Genomic DNA, 20,651 nt, shown 5'->3' with positions numbered 1-20,651 from the left:
CCGAAATGTCTTTCTTAATTTTAATTTTTACAAAAAGAAAACAGTGAGAGATAAGAGCATAATGGCATCTATGGAGCCCACCAACATGGTGATAAATCACTCGTCCCTTTCACCCATATTTTACAAAAATATTTTAAGCAGACCATTTCAACATTATGACAAATCACTTAGGCGGCGTTGGTGTATATAATTGAAATTTGTAAAATTTGAAATAATTTTAATTCAATTTTTTGAAATATATTTATTCAATTTTACCCATTTTAATTTCAAAGTCTGAATACAATTTTAACCTATCTTTAACCGAATATAATTAAAATATTAAAATAAAAATTAATGGAGTTGGAGAATAATTAATTAATTTTTTTTTCAATTCCATCCATTACAATCGAAAGTTCCAACTCTATGCCATCAATTATAAATAACCCTTACCTTTCTTTAAATTTGGACAAGGCCATGTGAGTATTTAGTAATTTGACTTTCTATAAACCTCTAAGTTGGAATGGTGATTTTAAATATGAAAAGTTAATAATTTGTCATTATATTATAATAATACTCCTCTGTCTAACTTTAATAGTTCATATTTTCTTTTTTCGACGGGTTGGTGAGTGTGCATGACTTCTCCCGAAAAGGATCCTTATCTGTCCCAAAATAATTATCCCATATGAAAAAATTTAATAAGTTAAATGCATTTTCCCCATAATATCCTTGAAGTTTTTAAATTTTTTTGACCTTGATACTCTATATATATAATTTTGAAATTTTAAAAGGGGACAAAAAAAAAGGTGTATAGAGAGTATATTATATTGTATTTTATAAAAAAGAAAAAATTTGTCATTTGATGAAATTTGGTTAATAGACTTGTTTGCAAACTATTGCTGTTTTGCTTTGTATTTTTATTGGAAACCGAAATAATATATTTGTTATGATTTGTGATTGAAATTTGAAAGGATGGTTGGTAATAGAAAATTTAATCCTGAAAATATGTTTGATAACATTATACTATCTTTTTCTTTTGGGTGAAATAAAATAAAATAAAAATATTGAATGGACCTCAGTTGGACAAAAAAAAAAAAAAAAAAAATTGTAAAGAAACACCCTTGTCAAACGTGGTTTGAGAAGGAGGGTTAAAGAAGTGGAAAAGATCTCGGGGGAGTGGACAACGATGACGGTGGGACTTGTCAAACAAGAATTATGGATTGTCATTTTCCAAACTTAACTTGGGGATGAGGATCAGATTCACCGGCGGACTGACTGGCTATTGCCGGTGAAAGATATCGCGACACTTTAGTCATCAGTTAGACCATTCACAAACTTCGTAATCTTACTTTCTTTCCCCACTGAATCAGCACACTGGTTCCCAGAACCTTCGTGGCTTCGTAAACGCAGCCACAGCAGAGTCGTCGCTGCCAGTTCCTTTCTTTTTAAATAGACCTTATTAGCTTTGCTATTTGGTTCAGCGCTCTCTCCCATCACCACGAACGAAGAGTCTCTATTCCTTTCAGGTACGCACACTTTTTCTGCTTTGACTGTTCTAGGGTGAATTCTCTCTCTTAATTATCTGTTTCTTTGTCTGATTTCAATCAATTCTGATTTTATTTGAATTCTTAGACATGCCTATTTTTTTTAATTGTTCCTCTTTCACTTTTTTATGTGTTTCATTTCTCTCACGCCTCGCTCTAGGGTTTTGTTATTCATCTCAGAATTATTTTTCTGATTTTGGGTCTCTCGTAGTTTCAGTGTTATTTATTTATTTTATTTTTAAATATGCATCTTTGAATGTTCTAGGGTTTATTTTATACATACTCCTATATATATATATATATATATATATATATATATACGTGTGTGTGATTTTACCGAATTATTGGTTGCTAATTTAGTTTATAAGAGGTAGGACGGTAGTTTTTTCTTTTGGGGGCTGGAAATTGGTTAATTAGGGTTGAATTTACTGAGGGTGAGTTTTGATTTGATACAGATTTTTTGGGGCATAGATGGTTATGGATCCACGATACAATGAATTCCTTGATTCGATGAATGGGTTCAAATTCGACGAGGATACTGTTTTACCCCGTTTCGATCAGTCACAAGATCTCAAGAACGGACATAAATTCGTAGATGATTCTTTGGATTTGGATTTCAGTTTCATGGATAAACCTTTCCTTGAACCTGATCCAGACCCCGGTAATCTTCCTTCATCTTCGAATGTGAGCTCAGAAGTCCAATCTCCTGATGACCAAGAGTTTTCCGAAACGGTTCTCAAGTTCCTAAGCCAGATACTCAATGAAGAGAATATGGAGGAGAAGCCCAGTATGTTTCATGATCCTCTGGCTCTACAGGCAGCTGAGAAATCTTTGTATGAAGTTATTGGTGAGCAGTATCCGCCTCCTCCTGACCAACCCCCTCTTTACTTCAGTCAGAACATCGCAAGTCCAGATGGTAATTTCTTTGGAAGTTCCAGTGAGAATAGCACTAACAGCACTACTAGTGCTGGGAACTCCATTGACACTCAATGGATTGTTGATCGTGTTGAGTTTACACCATCAGTGATACAAAGTCATTCCTCGGAATACTCTTTCCAGTCCACTTTGCAGGCTGGTTCGCAGTGGTCATTTGGCTCTATAAACGGCTTCAGTAACGAAGTTAATGGTCCTATAGACCCTTCTTCGAGTACCCATCTGATTTCGAATGTTTTTAGTGATAGCGAATCCATCTTGCAATTCCAGAGAGGAATGGAGGAAGCTAGTAAGTTCCTTCCTCCTGAAAATAATTTGATTATTGATTTGGAGAATTACACATTGCCTCCAAAGTCAACAGAAGAGGCTCCAGAACCTGTGGTCAAGGTAGAGACGGACGAGAGGGAGTACTCACCTAATGGCTCAAGGGGAAGGAAGCACCATCTCCGGGAGGACACTGATCTAGAAGAAGAGAGGAGCAGCAAGCAGTCGGCAGTTTTTGTTGAAGAGGCTGAGGTATCAGAGTTGTTCGACAGAGTTTTGCTCTTCACAGATGAGATGTGTAACACTGCATCTTGTTGTACCATTGATGAAGAACAGCAGAGTGGAGTGAGCAAGACCTTGCAGCAGAGTGGAGTGAGCAAGACCTTGCAGCAGAGTGGACAACCACGTGGATCTAATGGCGGAAAGTCTCGTGCTAAGAACCAGAGCAACATTAAGGAAGTGGTGGATTTGAGGACACTTTTGATCAACTGTGCACAATCAGTTGCTGCTGATGATCGCAGGACAGCAAATGAACAACTCAAGCAGATCAGACAACACTCTTCTCCCACTAGTGATGGAACACACAGGTTGGCCCATATCTTTGCTAATGGTCTTGAGGCACGTTTGGCCGGCACTGGATCTCAGATTTATAAAGTCCTAGCTTCCAAGAGAATATCAGCTGCCGAGAAGTTGAAAGCTTACCAGCTTTATCTTTCAGCCTGTCCATTCAAGAAGATTTCAATTTTCTTTGCAAACAAAATGATTTTCAAACAAGCCATGAAAGCTCCAAATAGGGTCCTCCATATTATTGATTTTGGTATCCTATACGGTTTCCAGTGGCCCATCTTTATCCAACATCTTGCATCAATACCTGATGGACCTCCCAAGCTTCGAATTACTGGGATAGAGTTCCCCCAACCTGGTTTCCGGCCAGCAGAATTGGTTGAGGAGACAGGGCGTCGGTTGGCGAAGTACTGTGAGCGCTTTAATGTTCCATTTGAGTACAATGCCATAGCAGCACAGAAATGGGAAACTATAGAAATTGGGGACCTCAAGATTAACAGCGATGAGGTGCTTGCTGTGAATTGTTTATTTCGGTTTAAGAATTTGCTCGATGAGACTGTTGTGGACAACAGTCCAAGGGATACTGTTCTGAAGTTAATCAGGAAGATGAATCCGGACATTTTTGTCCATTCTGTTACTAATGGATCCTACAGTGCTCCCTTCTTTGTCACTCGGTTCCGGGAGGCACTCTTTCACTATTCAGCATGGTTTGATATATTTGAAACTTACATAGCTCGTGAAGAACAGGAGAGGAAGAATCTTGAGAAAGAGTTCTTTGGGCGAGAGGTTATGAATGTCATTGCATGTGAGGGTTCAGAGAGGGTCGAGCGGCCTGAGACATACAAGCAGTGGCAGGTTCGCAACATCAGGGCTGGTTTCAGGCTCCTCCCCTTGAACGAGGAGCTCACGAAGAAATTGAAGGGTAAGGTGAAGGTTGGGTATCATGACAGAAATTTTGTGATTGATGAAGACAGTGGGTGGGTGTTGCAGGGATGGAAGGGTCGCATTCTCTATGCTAGCTCATGTTGGGTACCTGCATAGAAGTCTTTTGAGGGCATTTTTGTTAGGACGCAAAATTGAAGACTAAGGTTTCTTCCAACGTGCACATGCTGGAGAATGATAGCGAAGGTATTACTTTCTGCAAGTAGTACTCTCTCTCTCTCTCTCTTACACACACATGCAAGCACACAAAAAAACATGTGTAGATGTTTATAACTGGAGTTACATATGAATGCACACCTGTGTAATTATATGTTTTTACATATGTATTCATCTGCTAAGTATGGGACACACTCGGGTGTTATCTCTGGAATATAAGTTTGATTTCGGTTAGTGGTTAATAAAATTTACCCAGTCAGTTAAAAAGGAGCTAAAATTGCAGGTTTCTTTTTATGAGATGATCTGTATTAGTAACCTTCTATCAGAAGACACTCGTGGATTGGGATAATGTTCTGCACTAGTTAAATAGACATGGTGGCTGAATGCTTAGTGGTCTAAACATGGTTGTAATCGATCATATTATTTCTTTTCCTAGCTTTTTCCAATTGATGACGGGATTTAACTTGGGGTTGATGTAGTTCTGCTTCTTGCCTGTAAATTTTCTTAATTGGTTAGTTGTTGTGTTCCTCATTGTTAGTAGATTTATCTTCTATGAATGTGGAATTTGGAAATCTTCTTGTATTGCATCCTTGTTTCCTGGTCTGGTAATCATTTCACAGTGCAATTGCTCACATATCTCCTCTGTGGATTGATTGGATTGATAACTTAAAATTGAGCTGAAACATTATTCAAGTACTTGACACATTTATAGGGTAGCATTAAAAAAAATTGTTGATTGAATGATGTTAGAATTTGAGCTTGGAAACTCTATTTCCGAAAAATGCGGAAGGTAAAACACATACTTAATTAATATACCCGAAGGAGAGTGGTGCACGAGAAAGTTATGATAGCTGAGCACAAGTCTTCCAACCTTATATCCAGGTTATTCAAGGCTTTCCAAAATGTATTCATAGCTACTTCAGTGAAGCACTTAGTTCCTCAGATTCTGGATCCTCTCAACTTTTTTATTCGTTGAAAGATTTTTCTCTTGTTTTATGTTTTATGAATTGTTTTTCCCTCCTCCGTTCATGCTCTCATATTTCTCTCCATCCAAACGGAGCTTAAAGTTGCTGAAAAAATGCACTTCTACAAAATCCGGATCATATATAGCATTATCCTTGGCAACATGCATGAAGTGGTTCATAAGCTTTCACACAGACTGCTGAGAAAGTACAATTCCTTCTCGAATGAAAACCTTTCATAGGATTTCCAATACTGATTCAACACAGATTTAAATGAAAATTTTCCATGGGCCCAAGATATCTTATTATTATTATTATTTTTTATTTATTATTTTTTATTTTTATGAGGCTTAGAAGTTAGGGTACCCTTGGATAGGGTAGATTTGGAGGGATAAGAAAAGAAAGGATAATGAAGATTTGGAGGGATAGGGTAGATTTGGAGGGATAATAAAAGAAAGGATAGTGAGAGTTTGGTTGGTTAGTTAAAAATGAGAGAGGAGAAATGATAGGGAGAGAGAATTATCTTATCTTATTAAAAAATGAGAAGATAGGAGAGAAATGATAGTATCTAAATTTGAAACTGCCCTTAACAATTAAAACGTGAAAATTTACTTATATCCCATCTATTTAAAAGGACATGATAGTAATTTGATTGTTATCATTTTTATTCTTTTCTCCCCTATATCATATCCAAACAAGAATTTTTTTTTATTTATTTTTTTTTATCCAAACATAAATAGAGATTATTACTATCTTTTTTTTCTTTTATCTTATAACTAATATTATCAATTTTTTTGTTTTTCCTCCTTTGTATCTAAACAAATCCTTGAAGTTAGATGTTAGAGGGAAAGGGAAAGGGAAATATGGGTGTATGCATTCACGCACTACCGCAGTGAAGTAACGAATTCGGACAAATATCTATATAATCTGAGTTAAGTAATAGATTCAGACAAATATTGATATAAACCGACGGTTTATTAAAATGTGAAACGGTATTGAACTTTTGAACAGTATTGGACCCTTAGATTACGAACTGATCTATATCTATACGAGAACCTTAGCTCCCCCACCACATAGGCAATAAGGCACACCCAAAATATCCTCTTTATTTTAAGTAGTATCTCTCCAATATAGTCAATGACCGACAGGCAAATTTATAGGAACACTTACTGCCCATTTTTAAGTGATAACCCCTCTTTATTTAAAGTAGTTATCTCTCAAAATATTTTGAATTAATGTTCGGCCCTCACATCAAGGATCTTCAAAGCATCTTCAATCACCAATTTGAAAATTAATATGATGAAAACCGGTTGAGCTGGTTTAGAAGAAATTAAATTAAACCAATCTTGCTGTATATATTGATTGATTCTCACGATCAAACATGAATTCTGGATTTACTAATCTGCAAAGATTTGCTTGCACTTGCCTTAGTTTCCAATAATATTAAAAAAAACACACACACATGTACCTCAAACATTAATCAGACTTACTTGCCATTTAATATTTTTATGCAACAATTCATAGATAGGTGAGAGTCTCCTCGTTTATTTTCTTCATAGTGAAAATAGAACTAATAGGAAAATCTAGAGTCACTTAAAGGTGTGGATTATGCTCTACACTTGACTATCCAACAATAAATCTTAATCAATAATGAATAAAGCTGATCTCTCGATCTTTAAATCAATGGTGATCAAATTAATTAACGATAAAACAGATTCAATAATGAATAAAGATTCTCTCTCAATGTTCAAGTCTTTTGTCATTTTCCATATTGATATGCTATGTAAAATATAATTTTGTGACTCAAATGTTCACAAGACATTGAAGTGTGCCCATATACTTCCCTAACTAATTCATTTAATGTAGTAACGAACATCACACGTTACAACCCTCTCCTCCCACAGACACTATATCTATATATATATATATTTATATATTAAAATCCATCTTTCATGCATTTCAAGGGCTCCTCACCCACTCCACAACAAAAAAGCATTAATGAGACAGTTGCATGCATGTAAAGGAAGAAAGAAGATTACTTTTACCACTATCACATGAAGAAATCTTACATCCAGTAATAAAAAAAGGGTACAAATACGGAAGGTGAAAATCCAAATTACAAATTATTAATGGCGTTATAAATTACAAAGCTAAGCTCTGACTGGTGTCTCTATTGCAGTTTTCTCAGAGTAACAGACCTCTGACTCTTTAATGGCCTCCCAGAGCTCCGGCAATGCTTCCCTCATATTGTGAATGCTCTCTAATGCATAATCCACACCTTTTGTCCGGTGAGAAGACCCCACCTATCCACATTCAATCAATTTCATCAGAATAATTCTATGAAACCGAGTTCGCAAAGATAATATAAAAAAATCAAAATTAAAAAAAATTCACATTCATATCATGTCGATCATGGATGGATTAATATCATTATCTTACCCACACAGTGTGAAGCCCCTTACATTTCCCAGTCTGTATATTTCGGATACTATCATCGAAGAACAACTGCCAAAGCAAAAAAAAAAAAGGTTGCTACATTGTTCAAATAAAATTATGAAAGAACTAAAGATAAATCTAGAAAAAGAAAAAAGTTTGATCATCTTACAGTTCTCTTAGGGTTGATTTCGGCGATCTTGAAAGCCTGTTCAAAGGCATCCTCAAACGGTTTGCAAATAATTGGAGACTTGGGGAGAACTGAAACATCATTAGGCTCACAAGAATTGGTAATAGGTTTGAAAGTTTCTGTGCCACTTAAACTCAAACCTATTGAGTCAGCATCATCAGAAGTAATCATTTCGTTAGTGGTGGTATTCAGAGTCTCAAAGCATATAACCCCCTCGAAGCAGTCCTCTAATCCAAGCCTCCCAAGAACTTTAGCAACATGGGCTTTATCTGCATTTGAAAACACCTGTTTCACAAAACAAAACATTGTCACACAAGGAAGAAGCTTTATACAGGTTAACCATTCACACACCCACACAATTTTGCTGTGCGCTTGGGCTCAAACCCCCTCACTTCCTCTTTAAAGAGAACATCCGACGGTCCTCATCACTCACACGTTGAGTGATGTGGACCGTCGGAACTCGTGCTGTACTACAGAGGATCCGAACTCTATATTTTGGTGAAGGAAGAAACTTACTACTTTCCGGATGGGCAGGCTATGTAGAAGACTCCTTAAAACAGGATCAGGTTTTAGGAACTCATAGGGCAATCTCCCATGAACAAATCTGAAAAAAAAGGGAAATCCGAGATGATAAAAAAACGATTCATACAACATACACAACTACATGTCCATGACATAGGGCAAATCAATACCTATGGTAGTCATCATCATCAAAGTTATAGCCGATGGCCTGGAAAAAAAAATTAATTATTAGATTTGTGTAATAGGATGATCTTGTTTTGCTAATTACAGAATAATTTGAAAAAATAAAACAAAACCTTGAGACCAGCCATTGTTGTTCCATAATCCACATATAGTTGATGACACAATTCAGGGACTTTACTTTCCTCTATCCCAAGCTTTTGGATCATATATTCTGAAAAAATGGCATCAAATAGAAGATTCAGAGATTTTTTTTTTTAATTGAAACTGATTAATTGTCATAAACATTAGGAATTACCAATCAATTATGCATTACCTTTAATGTTCTTGGTGCATTGTTCAGATAAACCAGACTTTAGGGGATAAAGGGTATCATCAACATCTGGAAACCAAATAGAAATAGTTGTCACTCTCTTTTCCAATCAAGTCCTAATATATATATATGTGTGTGTGTATAAGGTAAAAGTAGATGTGATTAGAAACTTATACCAAAGATAATGCAATCATATTCTGGCTCTAGAACCTTCTGGTATTCCATTTTGATATACCTTCAAAATACAAGAAAATGCAGAGACGATTGAGTATAAAAAATAAAAAGATTGAATGCAATATTGAACAATGACCTTCACTACAACTTGAAACGAGATTGACCCAACATTTAACATGAATATATACATAAAAATCTTTCAATCATAAAAAATCAACCCAAATAACCGAAGAAATTTAGACCACTGAAATTGCAAATAAAAAAAAAATCAATATAAGCCAAAACCTGCAACACATAAACGAATATTAAATTAATTCTTTATACTATTCTAGATATTTTAGGAATAGTATAAAAGATATTTATCCTAGATCAATCAATGGATCTGGAATTAAAACCCAGAAAGCGCATGAATTTGGGTGTTTATGAATATAAAATCTGCAACTAATTAATAAACCCCATCACCAGAAAACATAAAACCAACCTTTAGATGAAACATCCAACGCCAATTCAAAATCAAAAGTCAAATCCAATAAAGAAGATTACTCCAGTATTTAACCAACATTACTGAACAATGCAATTTCTAAAAAAAACTCATTAATATCTAAAACACACCAAACAAACACTAGAACAGAAAATTACCTACTTTAGCAGATCGGAAATGACCAGTGTGTAGAGAGAGAGAGTTTTAGAGAGAGAGAGATTTATGAAATCAAAGAAATGTAGGGAGGAGGATTGAGAGAGAGGTGTCCGAAGGGAGTTTAAATAGAGGAAGAAAGCAGTTGCCAATTGGTTAGGAAAGCGAAGGGAAAGTCTCTCTCATTGGGCGTCAAGTCCAGCCTCCAGAAACAAACTGTCTCCAAATTTTCAATTTTGACTTTTTTAGGTCTGGTCGTATTAGCTGTTGACACGTAGCAGACTTTTTTCATTTTTTTTATTTGATTTGATTTTATTTTTTTTGCTTTTGTTGCCGCGTATCGCCGCCCGTCTCAAGTCTCCACAAATGTGGTAACGAGTAACCAACCACATGCGCTCGTCTTCTTTTACTATTTCTGGCTTTAATTTATTTATAATCACTCCAATAATTGTAATAATATGGGATTTGCACGTTTGAATATATGGGATTCTTATTTAATTATTTAATCAATTGCTAATCTTCATGTGCTACACATACCTATTATATTCCATTTTCAAAATATTTCTTCAATTCTTTACTCTGCATGTGCTGCACATCCATACACTTCAATTAACACCTTCGATTTAAAAAACACAAATTAATGAAACAGTCTGAAATTCTGTGTTAATTTTCAATTTTTTTTAATTTTTATTTTTGGTAAGTAGGTGTGAATGTGTATAATAACTATATTGATTTCTCATTAACAATGAGAAATGATTTTCTCATGGTCTTTTTTTAAAATAATAAATGGATCATTATATATATATATATATATATTTAGTAAGCGTATGGTCTAAATAGAGAAAATGCATGTAAAAGGCTGCAATGATTACAGCCACCAGAAACGACACTTGGGCTAGCCAAAATTAGGCCCAATGGGTACCTGAGCACAAACGACACCAAACCCCAATAACAAACGGCCTAAGCCCAATTTCCAAAAAAAAACTAGCACATCAACCAAGCCCAAAGGCTAATCTATAGTTTGAAACTTCGATTCTTCCTCAAAAAAACTTTTCAGTTGGATACTTGGAAATTTCATTCGATCACACAGTTTTGAGTTTTGACTGCGCTCGCAAGTAGACATGATGTAATAATTTTAAAATCTAATCTAAATAATGATCTTATATTTTCTATTAACATTTAAAAAAGGAGAAATGATAAACTTCACGAAATAATGAATTGGATTGGACTGTGCAAGACCTCTCCGGAATAAAAAGAGTGAGTTTGCACTATAAGGTGACTCCATTTGGAGTTGTATGAACTTATGCTCTGTATCTAAAATAGTTTGTGATTCTTCTTGTGAGCTTATAGTTAATATTTAATTACTTTTAATTAATTAACCATCTTTAAAAAAAAAAAGGAATAAAAGAAAATTAACCTTGTTGAAATTGTCAGTTCAAAATTTGAAATATTGTCCTTTTGTACCTTTTTTTTTTTCTTCCTATTATTATTATTTTTAAATTAGTATGTTGACTAATTCTTTTGCTGATTCAAGCCTAATCTATACAGATTTCTGGTATATTGAAAAAATGGTCCATGTGTGGGAGGTTTGAACAGCAAAATTAGCAGGAGATGAAGCATGGCTAACACTTAGGAAGCACGAACACTTTACTTTACTTAGGAGTGCCGTGGCGGTGTTAGACACGCAAACATGTGTCGGACACAGTTAAAAGTACCAGATTCTAAAGGAATTCTTAATAATATGGTTTAATTTACTCAACAACCCTTTTCTGCACGTTGAGCATAACTTGCATTCTTGTTATTGTTAATGTTCTCCTTCCTGTATATAAATCAATCTAACTTAACAAAGCCTTAATTTTAGCTTCAGTTACAAATTTAACAAAACTCATTGATCTATACCAAGTCCATCCAACTAAACTCAAAGTCTTATATATTTCCAACTTTTCACTGATTACAAAATAATAGAAAGAAATGAGAACAGGAAAAGGATGATGTTACATTGAGTGCATAGCAACCCAATTTCATAATCAGAATCTATCTACGAGCACATATATATACAAGAATTAATCATTGAAAAAGATGTTTGTGAAGGTGTCACCAAAAGATGTTTGGCAAGTCGGAACCAAAAAATCATCTATGGTTATAACTTGTTCTATAGCAATACACACAGACACACACATAAATGTAAGACGAGACAAGTCCAATTTGAAGAAGAAAGTAATACTTCTGTTCCGGCTCTCACATTCTTCAGTAGCAGTGCAATAACATTTTCCAATTCAAAGCAACAACTTGAGTTAACATTTTACTATTCCCGTGCAGGCTTCCAACAGGAGAGAGCATAGATGACTCGTCCTTTCCAACCTTGCAGCATCCAGTTGCTGTCTTCGTCCACAACAAAATCCCTGTGGTATCCCAAATTCACCTTATTCCTCACGTCGTTCACTATCTCCTGGTTCAGTGGCAGCTGTTTGAATCCGGCCCTCGCATTCCTAACTTGCCACTGCCTGTATGTCTCTGGCCTCTCAATCCTTTCTGTGCCCTCACATGCAATGAGGTTCATAACATCCTTCCCAAACACCTCCTTCTCAAATAGCATCCGGTTCGGATCATCACGTGGTGCATTTGCCTCAAACATATCAAACAGTGCCGAGAAGTGGAAGAGTGCCTCCTTGAATCGTGTCACAAAGAAGGGGGCATTATATGTTCCATTAAGGACTCCATGGATGAATATATGTGGATTAATCCTCTGAATGAAATTCAGAACTTTGTCCCTTGGACTGTTCGCCAACAATGTCTCATCAGCCACATTCCTGAACCGGTACATACAATTAACCACAACCACCTCATTTCTATCAATCTTGAGATCTTCAAGCCGGACAGTTTCCCATTTCCTTGCTATGACATTGTACTCAAATGGGACATTAAATCTCTTGCAGTATTTTGCTAGGCGACGCCCTGTTTCCTCAACCCTCTGTGTTGGCCGGAAGCCCTGTTGTGGAAGTTCTATGCCTGTGATTCGCAGAGTGGGAGGTCCTTCAGGTCTCACTGAGAGGCGTTGGATAAGGCAGGGCCATTGGAACCCATATGAGATACCAAAATCAATAATGTGAAGCCTTGTTGCGTTCTTGGCTACTTTGGCAATGGACCGGTTTGCAAAAGAGTAGGACATCTTCAAAAAAGGGCATGCTGAAACATATACCTGGTAAGCTTTTAAGGCATTAGCTGCTGCTATCCTCCTGGTGTTGAAAGCTGCATACAATGCCGGCCCAGTGCCTGCCAAGCGCGCCTCAAGGGCGTCTGCCATGTAATACGCCAACCTTTCTCCAGCATCACCATAAGGACTAGAGTGTTGCCTAATCCGCTTTAGTAATTCATTGGAGGAAATGAAATCACTACTTACCACAGCTTGTGCACATTGGGTTAGGAGCGTCCTCAAATCCACCACCACGCTCAATTTGTTGTTGCCAATTTTCTTCCGCGGCCTTCCCACTTTTGGCTTGTGATGCAACTTCTTGGCTGCTCTGTTTGCCATGCCTTCATCAATAGGACACAACGCGGACTCATCGTGCAAACCAGGACATAGCAACACATTATCAAACATCTCTAATTGCACGGACTCTTCAGCATAATTACTCGCAAACTGTTTGTTACTCCTGCTTTGTTCTACATAATCACCATACTCTAGACAATGACTTTTCTTTTCCTTTGACACTGTCTGTGAATGGTTCCTCCCATTCTCTGCCGTTTGGTTTGGGAGGAAATGGCTAACTTCTGATTCCTCTCTTGTAAACCGGGGCACCATTTGGCTCTCACTATATGAATATGAAACCGGAAATTGATTAAAAGGAGAGTCCGTTGGTCCATCATCAACTGAATCACGACAGCTGTTTGAAGAGCCTAATGATTGCAACATGTACTCAGAGGCATAGCCAACATGAGAAGACTTGAAATTTCCACGATCATTTACACAGTTTGTGTCTATCAAATTGGTGTGACCATTGCAAATCCTACCCAAATTATTATTAGGGTTCTCAACATTTTGATCAGGGTGTGGATTGGGGGACGAAAACTTGTCACCAAGAACATCATAGAATGATTTCTCGGCAGCTTTGAGAGCCAAGCCATCATGGAACATGCGAGGGATATCCTCCAAATCCTCCTCTTCCATCAGCATCTGGCTTATGTACTTGAGACAGGCATCGGAGAAGTCCCCCTCCTCCTCCGGCACCGAGCATGGAGATATAGCAGGCGGTTGTGGAAGTGGCCGATGATCTGTTAAGCTACCATCGAGTTTGCATCCATTTTGGTCAACACAGTGCTGCCAACTGGAATATTTCCCGACCATGGATGCTTACTGTGACCTTGAGTTACTCAATTCCAATAAACAAACACCACAATTTTGACGATTCAAATGTGCTGTCTAGCTTTACAATGGAGTGACCCAACTTTGAACTTCAAAGGGGCAATTCACCGAATATTATATAGACATTAACATACAAAAAGAACAAATGCAGAACTCGGACCGATATGAAGAATTGATAAAATTTTGGAATCAAAGAATGATATTAAGAATAAAAGGAAGTGAAAAGAAGAGAGAGAAATATAAGAATAAGAAAAGCAAAGTAGCTTCAGATATATTGTGATTATGGTGAATGAAAGATACAGAAATTGAGAGAGCGTATAAAGGTCGTTGCAGCAGCCAGTTAAGTTACTTCGGCATTATTGTCTTTATTCAATATGGAAACTTCACGGTAATAGGTATGAACCTATGGTCAATGCCCATCTAAAATTAGAACCGCCTACAACAGTAGCCGGTCACTTGCAGCCATTATAGCCAGTGATCGATCTTCTAACTCCGCAATTTTTGTTTTTTTGTTTTCCCCAAGCAACAAACTCCGCAATTTTTGTTTTTTTGTTTTCCCCAAGCAACAAACTCCGCAATTTAGAAGTGAGTAATTTTTATTTATTACTATTTGTTATAAAAGTGGGGTCCACTTCATAAGTGTAAATGCAAATTGGAGAAGTAAGTGAGGCCGTGGAAGAAATTTGTTGGTCCATTGATGTGTGTATATGTCATTGGTCCATTGACGTGTATACATGCCATTGATCCATTGATGTGTTTAAATGTTATTAGTTTAGTGATGTTTATGCAATAATGCAATACAATTGACTACTGTATTAGGGGGTGACTTTTGACTATGTATATGATTTAGGATTCTGTAAATTATATCTTTCAGCTTATTTCATATTCTTTTTTATATTTATAATATTATTATTATTATTTTTTGAAAAGTTAAGCAAGTGTGAGGTGTATATACAACAAAATTTATGCAAGTATATATTGATGAGCAGTATTACACATCTCAAATTAAAATTTAAGACTTGATCTTGAATCTGATATGGGAATAACTAAAAAAATCATTAATATCCTATATTTTAATACATATTACACTTTATTCTTTTTTGCATTTACGTTTTTTATTTTAGCAAACTAAACAAATTATCAATTAAAGGAAAATGAAAGAACAAACAATTGCACTAGATTTAATTTGTTTTTCTCTATCAATATATTTTTATTATATATATATATCCTCTTCTACACTCTTTGTATATTTCAATTAATGTTGGGTATCTCTTTCAAATTTAACTTTAATAAAAATATTAAATCAAAATATAATTATAAGAGAATTATGTAAATTAGGATTCTCATACACTAGAAACAAGTCATTCATTCATGATAAAAAATTGTAAATTATAGTTTTAATTATTTTAATATTTAATCAAAATAATTTTTCAAAGGAATTGAAGATTTATACTGAGTGTTTGGATTCTATAATCATAAGTTTTGTTATTTATCTCTTTTTCTTATAGCAAAATATTTTTCAATATTAAAAAAAATTACATTTAAAACACACAAAACAGCCATAAAAGGTGACAAATAAGCAGCAACCTAATTCAAGATAAAATCATGTATCAAAATTTGTGAAGTATATCCTTTTTTTTATATTGATGTATGTAAATTGTAGTGTGGAGATCCGAAAACGACTGGTCCAAATGCTAATATGAACAAAAGATGAGCAAAATGGAATTGAGCACAGCCCAAATAAGAAATTCATACGCACCACAAATAATTAGGCCCAAGCCCAACACAGGCAACAAGACACGGAATGGATAATGGCACAGATTTTATTGGGTTATACAGTCAACGAAAATCAATGGCGCAACCTCTGGCTGAGTTGAAACTCGACGTTAACCGGAAGCTGCCGGTGTCGACCCAATTAAGTTTCCGGATCGATTTACAAGATCTCAGATTGACCAAAAAGCTTCATTGGGCCCACCTTAACCTTGGTTTTTTATTCCTTCGATAGATGTTTCGAGAGGCAACTAAATTTGGACCACCTGTTGAATCTCTTCCTGAATGCCACAGATTCAATCCACAATTTTATTTAATTTTATTATTTGCAATTTTTTTTTTTTTTAAAATATAATATAAAATTTACAACGTTGATTGAAGTTGGATCACACAACTAAATCTTACAGAGTTCAAACGATATTAGTTAGGAAACTAAACAAATATTAGTGTGGTGTTTTAGAATGGACACATTAAATTTAAAATCAAAGCAAAATTACTGATAATATAATGTAAATTTTATGTAATTATAAGATTGTGATTTCCTTTCGTTGTAAGGCATGTTCGTTCATGATAATTTTTTCTTTTCAAAATTTTATTTATTTTTATATATAAAAGTTTTGAACTGTGTACCGTTATTAAATTGCATGTCAAAAATTAAAATTTTAAAGTCAAATTAAATGTCACGTTCATCTGTTCTTTTTTGTTCTCGCTTGTCTGCATTCATCATCGAACCATGCATTCGTTGAATTAAAACGTTATTATCGTTGACCACAGTCTTCTTTGGCGCCATCATTATTTTTATTGGTGGTGTGAACAGAGTCTATCTAGAAACGACTAGAATGGAGGACCCATCATCTTCCTTTTTTGGCTGTAATCATTGTACCTTAAAATGCAAGATGTAAGTGATATTTGAACAATTTGCTAATCAAGTAAAAACACATATGCTACATACTTCAACAATAGTTTTATCCAGTAGTAATAAAATTAGACTTGCATCAAACATTGGAGAGACTTATTGGTTTGTCATCTGAAAATTTACTGTTCGTAAATAGAAAATATGTATATATATATTTTTTTATAGATATTTATTTAAATAATATTATTTTAATTAAATTTTAAGAGAAGAGTATTAAGAATAGTTTTTGTACAAATTTTTAATTTTTAATTCTCAAGAAATAAAAAATTATTATTAAAAAATTTGAACCAAGTAAGCCTTAAATTTGGAAATAAATACTTGTTTTTTAAGGCAACCACATGAAGTTTTAAGGGATTAAAAATAATAAGTGGTGACTCTTTAGACATGCCAAATGGTACTATTACTTCTTTCGTCCTAATTTTAAGTATTGCTTATGGGAAGTAGTAATTTTTAAGAGGACAAGTAGGATATGTTGGCTCTCTGAAAAATTTCTAATTTGCCCTTTTAAGTTTTTAATATTCAAGTTTGAAATTTTAAACTCAAATTACATATATGGAAAAATGTAAACTGTATTGTTTTTTTTAAAAAAAAATGAACTAATATTTTGGTACAGATAAAAAATAAAAGCATGACGCTTATTGTGGTACAGACGAGTGTTAGTTTTATGAAAAAGGTGGAAACACTTCTTTCATCAAGGAAAGAAAAGTCACCTAAAACTTGAAAAGGTCAAATAAACAATTTTTATGAAGAAAGTATTTTCCTTCAAGCAATTTTCAATAGAATTTTTGAATTGAAAGTTTGAAAATACAATAGAAAAGTATATTAGGTGCGGAATTTCATTTTGATTTGGTCAATTTATAGAAAAGGAGAAAATAATATTTAATTGGTGAAGTCAAAGATTTGGACAAGTCTTTGGTGAACCTAAATAGAAAAAGAAATTAAATTATTAAATATGTAATTGCGTGTACAATTATACAACCTTTATTTATGAATTATGAACCGTAACACGATGACTTTTACAATTTTTTACAACGATAGACATAAAATCTGTATTGATCCATTTCAAGGTGCTGAATAAAATGGGTGTTACATGTTGGAGAAGAGAATACTTGAACTACTAGTAGTTAAAATATGATTTAGCTTTGACAATTGATTATTATTATTATTATTTTGATAATTGAAATTTATTTACGTAGAAGGCAAAAAAAAAAAAAAAAAAAAAAAGCAGCAGAGGAGGGACCAATCCCAAACAAGCCAGGGAAGCCTAAGGAGGCAAGCCCACTGGTGCAAGACACAACAACAAACTGGGCCCAGGCCCGCAAGAAGAAGTACAAGATCAAACCAGAATGCAAACCGAACCCTATGTAGAGTGGATAATTTGTTGATGACTGAACAAATATAAAAAAATTGTTCAGCCTAAAATGGCTTTGCATCCGGAGTGGTTCGATTGCTCCGTGTCTAAAATTCGTATTCGAGTATTAAACATTTTTCTTCCCCTCTAACTTCTAATTCCTAACATTCTAGTTAACTGAAAAAAAAATAATAATTATGGTAAAATGTTATTATCTGTGTAAATTTTGCTACAAAGTGTTGCAGACCAATAGCAGTGCTACATCAAATTGGAGAATCAAGGAAGAATTAAGTCCTCTTCTTCCTCTATTCAATATCTTGTTCATTAATTCATGAAACTGCTAGCAAACGCATACTATCCTTATCTGCATTATATATATATATATATATATATATTTGCTAGTTTGGTGGTCCTCCTGCATGGAGTTCTAAGAGGTAACAAACCCAACTATAGAATCAGCGCTTGCACCAATCAAATATGACAGAAAAATCAAAAGATTAAAAATGTTGACAATACCATTCTAAATTTTGATAATGACCGTAATTTAGAAGAGATTTTTTTCATAAGACAGGATATTACATGAAAAAAAAGGGGCAAAATGCTATGTAATTTAAATAATTGTGAACCGACCACAAAATTTATGATTAATACTTTGAAGTCTGTGTACATAATTGTGTGTGTGTGGTGTGTGATTTAAATGAAAAAGAAAAAGAGAAAAGAAATATAAAATAAAGTGAGACCCACATCACTTTTTAAGTGATTTGTGATACCAAAATTGGTCTCTGCTGCTTTTTCTCTCTCTCTTCCGACTGCTCTCGGCTTCTCCTTTTTTCTTTTTTCTTTTCTTTTCACTTCAACTTCTATTGTTGATTGCTCCTTCATCTTTTGTCGGATTGAGGTGCCGTTTGAGGCGAAACGAAGCTTGTAGCGAGCTCTACGCATCCATACTATCAATTTCCAGATTTGAGTCTTCCTTGGAGCTCGAATTTGGAGACCTATTCTAGAAATTTCGGCTTGGATTGTGAGGTAGGGACATCTTAAGTCATGGAATCTTGCTCTATAATGAATCATGCTCCTCTATGTGTGTTATAGCATGTTAAATTGTTGTTGATTTTGATTAAAATGATTTAATTGACAACATGCTAGTTATGTAAATGTGTATAACATGGTTGAATGAAAAGTATGTCTATGTGATGGTTGTTTACATTTTTTTTTTGAGGTTACTAACATGTTATAATGATGCCATGAGAACATACTTATTTATTATTGTGCTAAGTTCCCATTTGTCATTATATTGAGATCATGACATGAGCCTACATCTCATTGGGTTGCATGAAAAAGGGAATTGGTTGTCTTGAAATGAAAATAGGGATTTGGGAATGAATGTTTTGGAAAAAAATTAGTTTTGACAAACCCGGTCGCTTCGGGGTTAACAACGGGCCGGAGGTTAATGTAGCCTAGGGAGGACTAGGGAGAGTACCCTAGCGTGGTTGAGCTATTCGGGCCCCTCGACGGCGCCACGGGGTCACCAAGGGCCTAGGGACGGTAGCCAATCCTCCTCTCGTCGCGGCGGGGTTACCAAAGGGGGTTACATTAACTTTGAACGAGATGATTTTGAGAATGAAAACGGGGAGTGACTTTAGCATGCATTGCATCTCACTCCATTTGCATTTGTGTGTGATTGAATTTGACTTGTACTTGTAATTGTTTTTCCCCTTCAATGCATATCCCCAATCTCCCATTGGCCTATACTTTATTTGGATTCACTAGGACACAAGAATTGTGTCTTAAGTGTCACCTGCTGAGCTATATGCTCACCCCTATATCTATATATATATTTTTTCAGGTCTTGGAAAGAAACTGATGGATGACAACCCACCTCAAGCTTGAACGGCGTTAAAAGTCCACTTTTGTATCTTTGTATATTCTCTATTATTTTGTAAAACACTAGAAGTGCAAAGATGTATAATTATTGATGATGTTTTGAATGGGGATTTGATAGTATGCAACTTGTTGATGAATGGATGGATAATCCTAATTTGAAGCATTGTCTAGATTAGTTGGTTGTATCATTATCTTTTGTTGCCGTGAATTCAGAATTTAAGCCATGACAGGTTAAAAATGCAATTAAACAAGTTGTGATAGATCTATTTTTAGAGGAGATCATTTCAAATTTTTTTTGTTTAAAAAATATTAGTTTTGAGTCATTACAAATACTTTCGAATCAATATTGTCACCCACTGCTATATTACACTTTACTCGTTATTTTGTATCGTATATATGATGGACTATTACAGACACATCCAATCAGGTGCATCACATGATACATAATCTTTATAATTTTTTTTAACATAAACACCACACCGCCACGTGTCACGAATTTAAAATCTCTATCCAGATATGTGCAACACGTGTACGAAAACTTATCTACGCTGGCAAGACCTTCTCTTCACTTGTTGTTTAC

At 34.9% G+C, this 20,651-nt stretch overlaps 3 protein-coding genes across 4 annotated transcripts; 1 reads left to right on the top strand and 2 right to left on the bottom strand.

Moving 5' to 3' along the window:
• The first annotated feature begins 1,111 nt into the window (after window positions 1-1,111).
• Window positions 1,112-4,982, top strand: LOC132269423 (scarecrow-like protein 33). Its single transcript, XM_059770609.1, has 2 exons — window positions 1,112-1,502; window positions 1,976-4,982. Exon 2 carries the CDS (start codon window positions 1,992-1,994, stop codon window positions 4,320-4,322), a length of 2,331 nt encoding a protein of 776 aa, XP_059626592.1. The 5' UTR covers window positions 1,112-1,502; window positions 1,976-1,991; the 3' UTR covers window positions 4,323-4,982.
• A 2,377-nt stretch (window positions 4,983-7,359) lies between these two features.
• Window positions 7,360-9,931, bottom strand: LOC132269422 (uncharacterized). 2 transcript variants are annotated; one of them, XM_059770607.1, is made up of 9 exons: window positions 9,793-9,931; window positions 9,156-9,214; window positions 8,983-9,048; window positions 8,783-8,880; window positions 8,657-8,694; window positions 8,481-8,568; window positions 7,947-8,249; window positions 7,781-7,846; window positions 7,360-7,644 (listed from the first exon to the last, which is right to left on the bottom strand). In XM_059770607.1, exons 2-9 carry the CDS (start codon window positions 9,202-9,204, stop codon window positions 7,492-7,494), a joined length of 861 nt encoding a protein of 286 aa, XP_059626590.1. In that variant the 5' UTR covers window positions 9,205-9,214; window positions 9,793-9,931; the 3' UTR covers window positions 7,360-7,491. The 2 variants fall into 2 exon arrangements, with proteins under 2 accessions (XP_059626590.1, XP_059626591.1); XM_059770608.1 differs by having other exon boundaries at window positions 9,797-9,929.
• A 1,763-nt stretch (window positions 9,932-11,694) lies between these two features.
• Window positions 11,695-14,687, bottom strand: LOC132269421 (scarecrow-like protein 14). Its single transcript, XM_059770606.1, has one exon. The coding sequence runs from the start codon at window positions 14,130-14,132 to the stop codon at window positions 12,093-12,095; it is 2,040 nt and encodes a 679-aa protein (XP_059626589.1). The 5' UTR covers window positions 14,133-14,687; the 3' UTR covers window positions 11,695-12,092.
• Between the last annotated feature and the right edge of the window lie 5,964 nt (window positions 14,688-20,651).

Source organism: Cornus florida, unplaced genomic scaffold (genome assembly GCF_030987335.1).
Source record: "Cornus florida cultivar Cherokee Brave unplaced genomic scaffold, ASM3098733v1 CherokeeBrave_3.0.0_Hap2_Chr08, whole genome shotgun sequence".
Classification (NCBI taxonomy): Eukaryota; Viridiplantae; Streptophyta; class Magnoliopsida; order Cornales; family Cornaceae; genus Cornus; species Cornus florida.
This window is presented reverse-complemented; position numbering and strand designations above follow the sequence as displayed.